General features: G+C 52.4%; 1 protein-coding gene across 15 annotated transcripts in view; it reads right to left on the reverse strand.

Moving 5' to 3' along the window:
- Positions 1-13,699, reverse strand: part of Tns1 (tensin 1) — a 207,111-nt gene that overhangs the window by 11,609 nt on the left and 181,803 nt on the right. For 9 of the 15 annotated variants that reach the window (XM_060368608.1, XM_060368603.1, XM_060368606.1 and 6 more), the window contains 3 exons: positions 13,347-13,385; positions 6,009-6,207; positions 2,748-3,739 (listed from right to left, as the gene is read on the reverse strand). In XM_060368608.1, the coding sequence (XP_060224591.1) occupies positions 2,748-3,739; positions 6,009-6,207; positions 13,347-13,385 (1,230 nt within the window). The remainder of the gene's footprint in view (positions 1-2,747; positions 3,740-6,008; positions 6,208-13,346; positions 13,386-13,699) is intronic. The other 6 variants (XM_021664289.2, XM_060368604.1, XM_060368609.1 and 3 more) reach the window with 1 other exon arrangement.

Genomic DNA, 13,699 nt, shown 5'->3' on the forward strand with positions numbered 1-13,699 from the left:
TGACACCCTAAAACACACAACCTACAAATGTGCCCTTATTGAAAAGATGGCCCTTGAAGATGTATTCAAGTTAAGACAAAGGCATGCTAGACCGGTGTGAGCCCTAGTCCAATATGACTGCTGTCTTTCAAAATGGGGAAGAGACGACAGATCCATGAGGACTGTAGCAGATGAAAATAGAAACATCCTTAAGTCAAGAGACACGGGACCACCGTCATCAGGGAAAGTGTGGAGAGGGTTTTAAACCATGCTCTGTCAGAGTCCCTGCCAACATCTGGATTTTGATCTCTGGCTTTTGCTATGACAGAATTTACTTCTATTATTCTAAGCCAACAAATGTGTGTCAGCCCCAGGGGGAAAAAAAAGTTTTCTGGATCCTCAAACATCACAGAATATAGCAGGAAGTACCCAACAGCCTTCTTCCCCCCAAGCCTGCCTCCTGCCAGTCACCATGGCTACCTGGCCATTCTGTAAACAACAACAACAAAAAAAAAAACTTCCCCACCCCATTCCCTGTACATAGAAGATTCTGAGGACATTTTCCCCACTTTACTCCCAAAGGTTGACACCTCTCTAGTCCCTTCTCCCTGTGCTCTGTCTCCCAGTCTCAATCTAACACCCATGAGCAGGGACAAGAAGACCCATGTCTCTCTCCTGCGACCCATCCCCTCTTGATACCCAATTCAAAGTGGCATCCTACATCAGTAGGGTCAAAAGTCACTCCCATCCTCCAACCTCTAGATGAGGGCCTGGCCATCACTCTAGTGGTCACCTATCGGGTGTATATCCTAGTATACACAGCCAGGTAATATCCCCATTCCAGTGCTCTGGAGACCATAGCCTCTTTCTTGAAACATTACATTGTAGAGGGGTCTGGACAAGATTGAGTCCAACTATGGCATTCCCTGGAACTTTTCATGCTCCTGCCTCCTGCTCTCAGTTCTAGGACTACAGGCAACCATTACTGTGCCTGGCTCCTTAGCACGTCTTTGTGCTCTGAGCCTCTAAGCTCAACCTTAGTTCTTCATAAAATACCTAACAGATGGTTGTGAATTGCAACCACTGAACCACGCAGGTGGGTGTTAGAACTTCGTCTTGCTTTCCACCGACGTTCTTCGACCATTCGGCACAAAGCAGAAAAACCAAAGGGCCAGGAAGAGAAAGGAAAGGGAGGGAAATCCACTTTCACAGTCCCCCTGATGGCTGGGAGGGACTGAAGCAGGGGACCCAGTGCTGAGGTTGCTACCAGGTTAGGAGGGAAGGACTCTGCAGCTGCAACCAAGGACCTTGGTTCTCATGGGCACCTCCAGGAGCCTGGGGGGACTCAGCTCCTTTCCCAGGCTGGGCAGCTAGAGAAAGCTTCTGTTGCAGGCGCCTGGCCCTCTGAAGCTTCGCCACGGTTGATCTAGGGAGTTGTCAGCGGTGGTCGCGGTCCCGTGTGCTTTCCTGTGTTGACTCCAAAGGCTATTTTAAGTAGGCAAGATGGTGGGAAACAGGAAGTGTCCTAACTACTAGAAACTTCGCATCCTTCAAGGACTGGGGCTGGGAACCAGATGTCCCTAGTAGGCGGCAGGAAGCAGGGGAGTGCAGGGTCACTCTAAGTGTCCCAGCCTGGAAGGACCTGAGAAGGACACAGGACACAGAGCCCAGGCTGTTTACAATTTTCTGCATCTTGCCTTGGACACAAGTAGCCCCGGGGCCTCTGCACACAGGGTCGAAGTCTGGTTGAGAAGGTGCGGATCACCTGAGGCCTTGAACTTTATGTTTGGAGAATGAGCTGTCTCCATGGAAGCAAAGACACCAAGACTAGACTTGGGTGAAGAACTCATCCTGCCAGAAGCAGGACTGCCCAAACTAGGCTCTGCGAAAAAACATCTCACCCCTAGCCTTTCCTCTGTCCTACCTGCCCATCGGGCCCACGGTTAACTGATGTGTGGGGCTGACAAGCGTCACAGAGGTCCAGGACAGCAGTCCCACAGTTCTGTTAAGTCATAGTATTTTTCAGAATTATGAATACATGCTGAAGACATTCCCTCATGTTCGTGTGTACGTGCATGTGTGTGCATGAGTGTGCATGAGTGTGTCTATGCCACAACCTGCTTGTAGAGGTCAGAGGACAATCTTGGATGTCAATTTTTGCCTTACACCTTGTTTGAAGCAGGGTCTCTTGATCACTGTTGCGTATGCTAGGCTAGCTGGTCTATAAGCTTTTGGGGTAATCTCCTGTCTTCACCACCCATCCTGACCCAGGAGTACAGGATTACGAACACACACCACTGTGTTCCGTCTTTACGTAGGTTCTAAGGATCCAAATCCAAGTCCTCGCGTTTGTACAGCAAGTGTTTTACCCACTGAGCCATCTCCCCTGCCCCGAGAGCACTCGTCTGGCAGTACTGTGGGCCTGAAGTCAGCTGTGTGAGCCTCTTCCTGTATAAAGCAGAGTTAACACTGCCTACACCTCCCGTAGGGGCTCTAGAGAATTAAATGAGTAGTTAACTCAGGCTGCCACATAGCATATGCTCAATAGGAGGCTATGACAGTGACAGCCATAACATACTGTCTGTGCTTCTTAGTCCATCTTCCTCATCGGGTGCACCTCCATCAAAGCAGCCCCATCCTAGTCATGTTCTAAAGGTACAACTCCTGCTACAGGCAAGGAACTCAGGCCTACGAGTCAGTGACCCACACACTGCCATCTGCCGAGGGATGGCTGGGGCAGACGTAGAAATGTAAGAGAACAGACACACCTGGCATAGAGTACTTGGAAAAGTCTGGAAGCGTGTGGGAGAAGGAGACGGTGCTGCTCCCGCTGGGACTGGACATTCCATTGGCAACAGGTGAGGAGGACACTTTCCCATTGATGGTGGCATAGTTGGGGAGGCTGCCCGCCCGGTCTCCCATTGACATTCTCCGCTTCTCCGGTAAGGCTGGCGTTGGGCTCCCTTGCCGGAAGGCGGCTGAGTCTGGCGAGGGTGAGGTGGCGGGGCTGCTCAGGCCAGGGTAGTAGGCAGGGGAGACAGGGAATGAGGGTGTGGAAGGAGCCTGGTAGCCGGAGGCACTGCTTTGCCGAGACAGCGTTGGTCTTCGGTCCTCAGGGGTGGAGTAGCCGCCATAAGCTGCATGCCGGTCCAAGCTGGGGCTGCCAGGAACCACAGAGCCAGACCCACCCAGGTGCCGGCCCAAGCTAGGGCTCCCAGGGCTAAGAACTGCACTGCCATGGAGACTGGAGGCCAGATTCCCTTGGTGGGCCCCAGGGTGCCTGCCCAGGCTTGGGCTTCCAGGAGTGGTCGCTGCACTGCTTGGGTGGCCAGAACCCATGTTACCATGGAAACCAGAGCCAGCCGGACCCATCACCTGCCGGTGGCTCAAACTTGGACTACCAGGGGCAGCCATGGTGGGGTTGATGGCCCGCCGACCAAAGCCAGGACTAGGTGGAGTGTTGGTGCCCACTGTTCTGTGTCGTCCCTGAGGGCTCCCAGGCACCATGTGGACGCCGGCTGCGCTCAACTGTGGCTGGCCTTGGCTTTCTGGAGAAGAACTGAATGGCTGAAGGGAGTAGTCAGGGCTGCTGTAGCTGCCGCCACCAGCCGGGACAGGTGAGGAGCTCCGGTAACTCAGTGCTGCAGGACTTGGCTGCCCCAGGCTGCCGGAGCGGATGCCGGAATCCAGCATGGTGTGGATGGGTGTCCGGGGACCCTGGTCACTGCTTCCTCCTGATGGGAAACTGCCCACGGAAGTGCTAGAGAGAGAAGGCGGGTAGAAAGGTCAGTGGATGATATTTAATAAAGGGTGGACTTGGGCTGAGCGGCCAGCATCCTTCAACCACTAAGAGCAATAAGAGCTCCACTCATGGTGTAGAGGAAGTCGGGGCTCTTATACCTTACATAATGAAAAAACAACCGAGGATGAGAGAGTTTAAGCAGTAAGCTCGGCACCACAGAGGTTTAAAAGGCCAGGTTTCAACTCAGCTGCCTGACTCCTGAACCCACATTTCCTTTACCGTAACACTGCAATCATCAGGGAAAATGAAGGCAGCTCTCCTGGTGTACGCCCTTAGTACCACAGAAACTTAAGAGAGATGCTCAAATCACCTGGCTCTATTCCTACAAGGGCATCACCGGACTCACTTTCTCTGGGTGTTTTATCATCCTCTCAGAGTACTAAAATAGGGCTTTCGGTCCTAGATGACTCAAAAAGTAAAGACAAAATCACATGGGGGGGGGGTAGCACAGATTAGGAGATTTCAGCTCATTGGGAAGTCTGTCTTCAGCATCCCCAATGCGGCCAGTATTGACACAAGCTGCTTTCACATGGTATGAGGTTTCCGAGGTGTTAAGTAAGCACAGGCTGGTAGACCCAAGGCTCTGCCCAGAGACGTGGGTGAGCAGCCACCAGAGGGAGGCAGTGAGCAGCTGATGCTTTGCCGCCCCAGGGAAAGTAAGGTCTTTGCAGAGTTCAGGGCCCCAGGTACAAGAGGCTGCAGTGTAAGACCAGCTCGGCAGGGAGAAGGCCAAGATCAGCACCCTGGGGATGAGCTAGATTGTGATGCTGTGCAGCCGCTGCACCACAAAGGTGAAGTGTGGTGCTGAGACTGTGGGTGCTGTGGTGGAATTCAAGGGCTTCTGAGGCCCCGGAGCGAGCCTGCTGGTTGCAGAGGCAGTATGAGGAAGACGCCAGGGCAAAGGAGAGAACTGGGACCCTGCCACAGCTCTGTCCCTGGAGCAGACAGCCTAACACCTTGTGGAAGGGCTGGGGAGAAAATAAGGTGGACAGGGCATGTGTAGGAGTGTGTGCCTAGCTGGAGGGTTAAGAATCAGGGTCCAGGAGAAACATCTCTGCTCATTTCTTGCCAGTGTGGGTAGTGCTCAAGGCCGGGCCAGTGTGGGTGTGACCTTAGTGAAGGAAGAAAGCTGGAGGGTCTGAAGGCCATGGGGATCCCAGCGCAAAGGGGACTGGGTTCCAGAAGAGAAAGGGGGCAGGCTCTCCCCTGGCAGGGGAGAGATCCTGCTTATCTCTGCCAGCTTCGTCCTCTCTGTGCCTGACACTCTGCCCCTAGGCCTTGCCCAAACTCATCTCAACTTCTCTCCCTATGTTGTTTTTCCATCCATAACATGGAGTCTTCATCTCACCACCCTTCCTCGCAGCTCCCCAGTGTACCCCACGCAGAAACTCTTCTGAAAGGTTGGCCTATCCTACCCAGCCCTGGGAATCCATGTCTGGCTCACTCAGATGGATACCAAGAACGTCAGTCCACCAAGATGCCCTGCCCTGCCTGGATGTGTGCTTTGAGCTGCCCTAACACCTACATCACATACCCTAGTCCTCTGTCCCTCTGATCTGTATCCTCACCCCAGGACATCCTGCCATCCTGCTGTAGCACCATCCTCCAACACCCTCCCTACTTCCCTGGCTAGAAGTAACTGCCTGCCTCTGCTCTGTGCCTCAAGCAGTCTATGTCTGGCACAGGCGGCTCCTGTCTATATACATCACTCAGGTCTGAAGGGGGCAGGGGGGGAGAGTAGGGAAGAGGGAGAGACAGAGAGACAGAGACAGGGAGATGACCTCCAGACATATACACCTGTAGGTTGAAGTCTGTTTCTGCTGCTACTCAGCTACTGTCCCTTTGAGCCTCAGTTGCCCTTCCTGAGAAGTAGGGAAGCTCAATTCTTAGGTCTGCAACGGAAAGCCGTGATTGCCCAAAGCTTTGAGGGAAGCAGTCAGTTGCCTGGGTAGAGTTTCCTGTACACTAGAGGCTACAGCTGAGAGATTAACAACAGGAAGGTCTGCTCACCAGCCCCTTTCACCCAAGTGGAATGGAGCACAGGCTGGGAGTCTTGTTTGTCACCCCAGTTCCCTTAAGCAGGATGCCCAGAAATACTCTCTCCCTAGGCTTGAGAAAGTGCCTTCAGAGTACAACAGCCTGGATGGGATTTTGCCCGTGTGCAGTCTACACAGATCCCAGGGCCTCAGGCTCAGATCCCCACCCTGAGCTCCCCTTCCTGGCTTACCTGTCAGCGCTGAGGATGGGACTGCTTGTGGAAAGCGGGCTGGGGGAGACAAAGGAGCCACCGGGGGTCCCGTTCCTCAGGGGTGTCTCGTGTCCATAGACATGGGCAGCTGGCGCACTAAAGCTCTTAGGCTCGACATCCTGAGCTCGCGGCCCGGCCACTGCTGTCCTTGCCACAGACTCCACATAGCTCCTGGGCTCTGGGAGAAGGAAAAGGACAGAGGATGAACACAGGTGTGGCAGCAATCCACCCACCCTGCCAGGGAATACAGCACCCTCAGGGTCCAGCCCGGGAAAGAGGCAGCATGAAAAGCCTCCACTGGACCACTGGGGTGCTGCTCTGAGGCTCCTGTTCTCCCACGCTCCCCAACCTGAGGCCAACTTTAAGGAGCGCTGGCTTTCAGAAGCCTCTGCTTCTCTAGGCTCCGCCTCTGCAAAGAACCTAGATGCCTGTCCATGGCTGGCTTCTGCTTTGCAGTCTTTCTTCTGCCCAGCCCTACCAGGGTCCCCAGATGTCCAGGCTCCTGGAACAGCCCCAAAGCCATCACCTGACTTTGTCCATATCTCAGGAAAGCACCCAGCTTGTTCGTCAAGCAATATATCAGTGCCAGCCGCTGCACACTCACCAGCCCCTTCCTGCCAAGACACCCCCGCCCACTTCTGCACAACACACTCAGCATTCCTTGGAAGACTGATGCAGAAAACCCCGTGGCTGGGTGGAGCCAGACATTCTGTGCCCTCTACGGTACAACCGACGCCCCAGGCTGTGTACAGAAGGGTTTCATACACAGCCTCCCCCAAATAGTGTTCAGAGTAACATTAATGACAGAGAGACCATTTGACAGATGAGGAGACTGAGTATAAGATGACCAGGCACGTTGGACCCAGGCTCCCATGGCCTCAGAGGCCAGCCCTGAAAGTAGTCCTATGCTAACCAGACCAAAGATCAAGGTTCTCGGCTTCTTCGGGGATGCTATTATATGGGGAAGGTAGATGTCATTGCACCACCTAGAATCTTGTCGCCATCTTTGTTGCCCCAGAGGGACAAGATCTAAGCATAAATCCCTAGGTGTCACAACCATAAAATCCACCAAAGCCAGCTGGGGAAATGATGCTGACCTGGGACAGAGAGGCCCTGCAGCTTTTGAGGGCCATGATTACCATGAGTGGAGTAGCAGAGCCGCTTCCCAGGTTCCTCGGGAACCAAATTGGTAGCTTGCTCCCTCAGCTGGATGCAGAGAACTTGGCTTGGGGAGGAGGGAGTTACCTGGGGTGTCGAAACCACTCTCCTTAGAGGACCCCCAACATCCACACCTAGCCCCCGGTGCTGCAGGAGCAGTTACCTGGGCACACAGAGCTGGGGCTTCAGCTTGTGGAGAAAGCCGGCAGAGCCTCCCTCAAGCGGCTCAGGCCACCACTCACTTCCCGGGCTCCCCAGGCCAACCTGACATAGAAGGTTTGAACTCTGGCCTCCCCAGGCCCCAGGCACTGTGGAGGTGGAAATGCCATGAGGTCCTGTGACACAGGACTGATCAGATTTTCTGTAAATAGCTTAGGTGGATAGTCAGACGGCCCCTGTCGCAATCACTCGACCCAGCCATCGTGCGTGACAGTGTCTGTAAACAGCAGCGAAATGAACAGGCAGAGCTGTTTGCAGCAGAATTTTCTTCAGGAGAAAAGGCAGCAGATGGATTTGTCAGCAGTTAGAGTGCTCAGATCTAACCTGTCCCCTCAGTCCAGAGAAGGGGAGCAATTTGCCCAGGACACAAAGCCAGCCAGTGGCTGTGGCTTGCACTATGTCTCCAACCTCAAAATACAGGCTCATAATACCAACGCATGAGCTAGAGGAATGCCAGACCCACAGGATCACCCACAGTGGAAAACCCACCTAAGAGTTATGTGATGGTAGTAAAATGTGGAGAGCATAAATACCCAGCAAGTATGGGGCAGAGGTGGCCTAGGTACCCAGGCAGACAGTCTTCTTGTTACTACACCGTTACTCACAGCTCCTAAGACCATCCAAACTTGGGAAGATGGTGGCCTGTCCCTCACTATCCCTGCCACTCCCTCTGAACATTTCCCAGGCCTTTCTAGGTGCTCGTCACAGTGGTACTTCTTTCCCCACTGACACACAGCAATCCTCTCTTACCCATTGATAGTCCTGCTACCCACAGCCTTCACTTGCCTGACAAGAGCTCCCAGCATCAGCCACGTCACTTGGCCCAGAGGCCTCTGTGTGTGTCTGTCTCACAAATTCAGAGCCACATGACCCTCCCTTCCAGCCCCATCCGGACATCACCTTGTCTAAGAAGTCAGACCCAATACATGAACCCTGAAAATCAGGTTGAAACCCACACTGGTGGCACTCCGACCCACTTTCCTACCCTCTCCCACTCCACCCTTATATGCATCCCCAGTGGGCACATTTACCTACTTCTCCCCAAGCCTCTTGCCCTATGGTTCCTTATGGCTTTGGGCTTTCGCTGGAGTGGTTGGGTCTTTACTGGCAGAAAAGGGAGGGAGACGGCGGGGGGAGGGAGGAGAAGATGGGGTTGTAGCCCATCCTCTAGCCCCAGCTGTAACAGCTCCTTCTGGGAAGGTAGAGACAGCTCCCAACCCTGCTAGGGAGCCCTCAGAGCTTTGTACCCTCACTTGTTTGCCTGGACTTTTCAGTCACCTCAGCTGCCCTACCGGAATGAACCATGGAGTTCTGCCAAGCCCTCAATGGACACATTAGGGAAGCACTACACTTTATGCTAAATTCTCTTTAAAAAAAAATCCATATTTAAAAAATAAAAAAGATAAAAAAATAAACCCATATTCTGCTAACAGGAAGCTAAGAGAAAGCCCACCATCAGAACAGAGCCATGCCCACTTGGCCTAGGTAGTGACTTAGTCCCAGCTGAGAGCCCACTCCGCTTCCCTGTCAACATGGACTGAAAAAAAACGCTCACCTGCCTAAGATATAAGGCATTTGAAAGGAAACACGACCTTTTAGTTCTTGGTAATTCTGGTTGGTTCCACATCGCTCTTTGACCTCAACCTCCCTCCACCCTTGCACATTCCCTTCCTAGGGTGGGGTGGAGTGGAGGTCAGGACTCTTCCAGTCTCCTAGGGAGCAGCTGACCCACAGGCCATCAAGCTGGGGAGGGCCGGAGAAGTGGAGCCAGGGAGGGTACTGCATGGAGAACATTCCAGGAGCCCAAACCCATCCCAAGTGGTTGCTGGCGGCGGCTGGGAGCAACGGAACACAAGAGTGACTTGACTCCTCAGCCGGGGACTATAAGCTCTTCACTCATATTCTCAAACACATTGCCTCACTCACTGTGGGGGAGAGGAGGGAGGCAGCAAAGCACCTTGGGCTGAAGGAAAGGAGCCAGTACTGCTCACCCTGGTGAAATGAAGACATATGGGGGTGGGGAGAAGGCTTCTGTGGTATAGCACTTGCCTAGCATGTGCTAGGCCCTGGGTTCAATCCAACCCACAATACATAATACATACATACAAACAGTACTAAAGATGTGGGTGGTGAAGAAGGAAGTAAAGAAGCTACCTGAACCCCAGATCTAGAGCTAGTGTTAGTGCTGGACCACATGTGGCCCCCTCCAAGTCCCCAAATGCCTCTGTCTCATGGTAAGATCTCCCTACCTCACTCATCCTTAGACTCTCAGTCCCTAACACAGGATCTGCTGCATGGTAGGTGCTGGACAACTCTGTACTAGGCCGTCTGTTTTGATGCCTCAAAAAACACCAAGAATGTCAAGGTATCAGAGTCCAGTGTCTTCCTTTATACCAAGCCTGTCCTTGGGAACCAGTGAAACAAAAAAACAGGACACGATGGAGGAGGACACCTTGCATTAATCTCTGGCCTTAATACACGGATGCACTGGCACACGTACACACGAACGCAGGCAAGCATGAGAATACACACACACACACACACACACAAGCTATTTTCCTCTTCCCTATTCTCTCTCTATTTTCACCAGGTTAATGTCACTCCACACACATGCCTGCCCCACATGCTCCTTCTTTAACCTATGGTCTCAGAAAGCTGTGCTCCCCCCTTTCAAAATGTTCCATACATGATTCTTATTCATGAAAATGATCATGAGATTAAGATACATGCTTCCTACAGCTTATCTCCCCAGAGCCTGGCCCGCTGCCTGCTGCATAACAGACACAGAGAATAGCGGGCCATTAATGACTCAATGCATCAATGAAGAAAAGAATGCATGAATCTATTTAGCCTGGTGGATTGTACAAAGCAAATACCCCTCAAAGGCTTCCTTCCCCAGCTGAGGAATTCTGCCACTGATCATTTTTCCTCACAAGCCTTTTTTTTTTTTTTTTTTTTTTTTTTCCCTGAATTTCCCATCAAAGTATCAGCAGGAACATTAAGCACAACTTCCCAGGGTCAATAAAGAATGTGGCCTGGGCTGACCCAGGAGGCGGCTGAGTTATGAAATGTAGAACTGGCACCCCAGGCTTAATCCTTGCCCTCACCGCCCACTCCCAAGCTGGAAGGCCAGCCACTGAGCCTGGGGACAGGGGTAGGCTTACACCGGGCCCTTTGACTAGGAAACAGAAGGCCCAAAAGCACAGTCTGGTCCGAGCTTCGATCCTGGCTGGGTCCCTCACCCCCACCATAACCCAGACCTTAGAGCCAAATCCCTGAAAGCACAGGGTGGATCTCAAGAATCCTTCCCTTCAGGATTCCTCTGCTCTGATACAAAGACAAATGGAGGGCAGGAGGCTCAAAGCCTTGTGAGCTGAGAGTCTTTTGTAAAGCACACTTAGGCAGCCTCACTTCAGCTCTGTCAATATTCACTCTTCTCAAGTCACCCAGAAACAGCACACAACTGCCAGGGCCTGTGTGCCTACTGGGTGACTCTCTCCCTGGAGTCTGACAACCCGCTCCTGTACTGAGTCAGCCACCCACACTCAGGACCTGGGCCTCTCTGTGCAGTCAGGCACTGAAGCTGTGGGAAGCAGTCTGGAGAAAGCGCGTCCCCCGCACAAAGTCTGTGGTTGGCAGAGGGTAGCCTTGACCCCAGCTTCCCGGATCTGCAGCTGGGTCTGCTTTACTCTGCAGCTTCTACACAAGCTGGTTAGAAACCAGCAAAAGGGGCTGGACATATGGCCCCGAAGTTCAGAGCCCTTGTTGTTCTTGCAGAGGACTTGGGTTCAATTCCCACCACTCAACCATGGCTCACAACCATCTGTATGTAACTCCAGGGATCCAAACCCTTCTCTGACCTCCACAGGCACCGGGAACACAGGTGCATACACACTGGCAAAATATTCATACACATAAAACACATAGATCTAAAACTTAAAAATGATTAATCAAGAAAATAGAGAAATCAGCAAAGCTTCTGAGAAGCCACAACCGCCAAACCTGTAACAAAAACTTGGCAGGGCCACAGCCATGCTGGGATGGAAACCAAGGCATACGGTACAGAGGAAAGTGGGCCTAAGAAAACCAAACTAAGCCCCTATAATGCAGCTGTTCTCAACCTATGGGTCATGCCCCCTTCATATGTGGGTGGGGAAGGGGGGGAAGGACCCTTCCACAGGGGTCACATACCAGATATCCTACATATCACATGTTTCCGTTACAATTCCTAACGGTCGCAAACTTAGAGTTATGTGAAGTAGCAATGAAAACAATGTTATGGTTGGGGTCACCACAACACGAGGAACTGTACTGAAGGGTCATGGCATTAGGAAGGTTGAGAACCACTACCCTATAAAAACAGCCACACGGAACCAAGGCCCAAGGTGGAAACACCTAACACAGCATAGCTGGAGGGGGCCTTGGTACTCACCTGGTTAATGTTTCCTGTGGTGATAAGGACACGCATGCCCAGAGACACACAGGAGCCACTCAGGCCAGCATCCTTTATTCCTTGACCAGCAAGAGTCTTTACTAAACTTCTTCCCTCCTGAGCTAACCTTCTTCTGCCAGATCATAGCCCCTCTTCTTGTTCAGGCACAATTCCAGGCTTCCTCTAAACCCAGGGCTAGGCTGGCCCCACAGCCTAGATCATCTGTGAACTCCTTGAAAGTTGTTTTCAAGGGGCCAGTGAGATGATCAGTGGATAAAGGCACTTGCCACCAAGCCTGACAACCTAGAGTTCCTAAGTTCAATCCCCCAACACAGACATGGTAGAAGAAGGAAACTGATTCCCCTGACCTACACACACACACACACACACACACACACACACACACACACACACACAAAATAAATAAAGTATTTTCTTGGGGGGGAAAAGCAAGTTCTTCCCAGAATTGTGCATGGGTGTCCTGAGGCATTTTAGTGGGAGTGAGCTCTTAACCAGCCCTCAGTCACCCCAGGTGCCCAGGTTTCAGAAAGATATATTTCCTGCCTCTATGCCGACAGGAAACAAGTCAATGACCGTAGCTTTAAACTAGGGCTATTGTCCCATTATAGCTTGAACCTGAAAGGCCCTCACAGTCTCATGTTTTGAACACTCGATCCCCAGATAATGGCACTAATGGCTATAAAACCATTAGGAGGAGGTGGGGAAGTAAGCGATCAGAGGACAGCCTTTGAAGGAAAAGCTCACCCGGATTCCTGCCTCTTTCCCTGCTTCCTGGTCTTCAATGATGTGAACAGCCTTTACCACACCCTCCCACTGCCATCAATAAGCTGCTCCACCACTTCGTTCCTGTCTTAGGAGACGGAAATCTCTCCTCAGCCATGAACCCAAATAAACCATTCCTCCAAGTACTGTCTGTCAGGTCCCCTGTCAGGTCACTGTCACAGAGATAAAGTAGCCAGCTAATACTGGGAGACAACAGTGGTTCTGTTGAAGGCACTGTTGCCAGGTGAGTTTCACCAACACCTAGCAAGAGGAAGCCACTCTACACCTTCAGACCACAGGGCAGCCCCTAGAAGGACCTACACAGGCATAAATGCCTGAGTGGCCAAGCAAGAGAAGCCCTGCTCTCTCCGCCCCTCCCAGTTGGCCTCTATGTACTTTACACACCAGCCAGGTGGTATGTGTACCCCTGGGAAAGGAAGTGGCACAAGGGGTATTTTTGTCAACCAGGTGGCACCATGCTGGCGCCTGAATACTAGCTGGTGCCTGAACTGGTGCCCAGTGGCAACAAGTGTCCCAGGCAGCATTCAGGCAGTGCCCAGAGTGGCATCTCATTGTCAGAGGGTGGGGACAGGAAGGCTATGTGCCTAGTCACTTGAAAGCAGGTGAGAAAAGAGATCCATCCCAAGCCAGCCTCATCCATCTCCACGTGAAAAGCCAGCCCCAGGCCCAGAGAGCGGAAGCCACACACAGCCAAGTGCACTTACCTTCTGGAGGCTTAGTCACCTCCTCCCCCTCATCTTCCTCTGAGGGAGGAGAAGAGAGACAAGAGGAGAAGAGGCAGGAAGGAAGGGCAGATGATAAAGGTGAGAGGAAGAGCCAGGAGGAGAAAGAGAGAGAGAAGTTATCAGGATTGCTGTTAGAGGAAGACTTTGCTGAAGAAAGGCAAGCTGGAGGCTGAGGTCTAGTCAGTACAGGACCCCACTCAGTAGACAGGTCCCTTCCAGACTCTGCAGCCAGGATCAAGTGTCAGGTAGCAGCATGCTGGCTAGTGAGAGAAGGCCTCCGGCCCTTCGTCTGTGTGATGGCTGCTGTGTCTGCCCATGCTCGTATGTGGAGC

The sequence above is a fragment of the Meriones unguiculatus genome, chromosome 15 (genome assembly GCF_030254825.1).
Source record: "Meriones unguiculatus strain TT.TT164.6M chromosome 15, Bangor_MerUng_6.1, whole genome shotgun sequence".
Classification (NCBI taxonomy): domain Eukaryota; kingdom Metazoa; phylum Chordata; class Mammalia; order Rodentia; family Muridae; genus Meriones; species Meriones unguiculatus.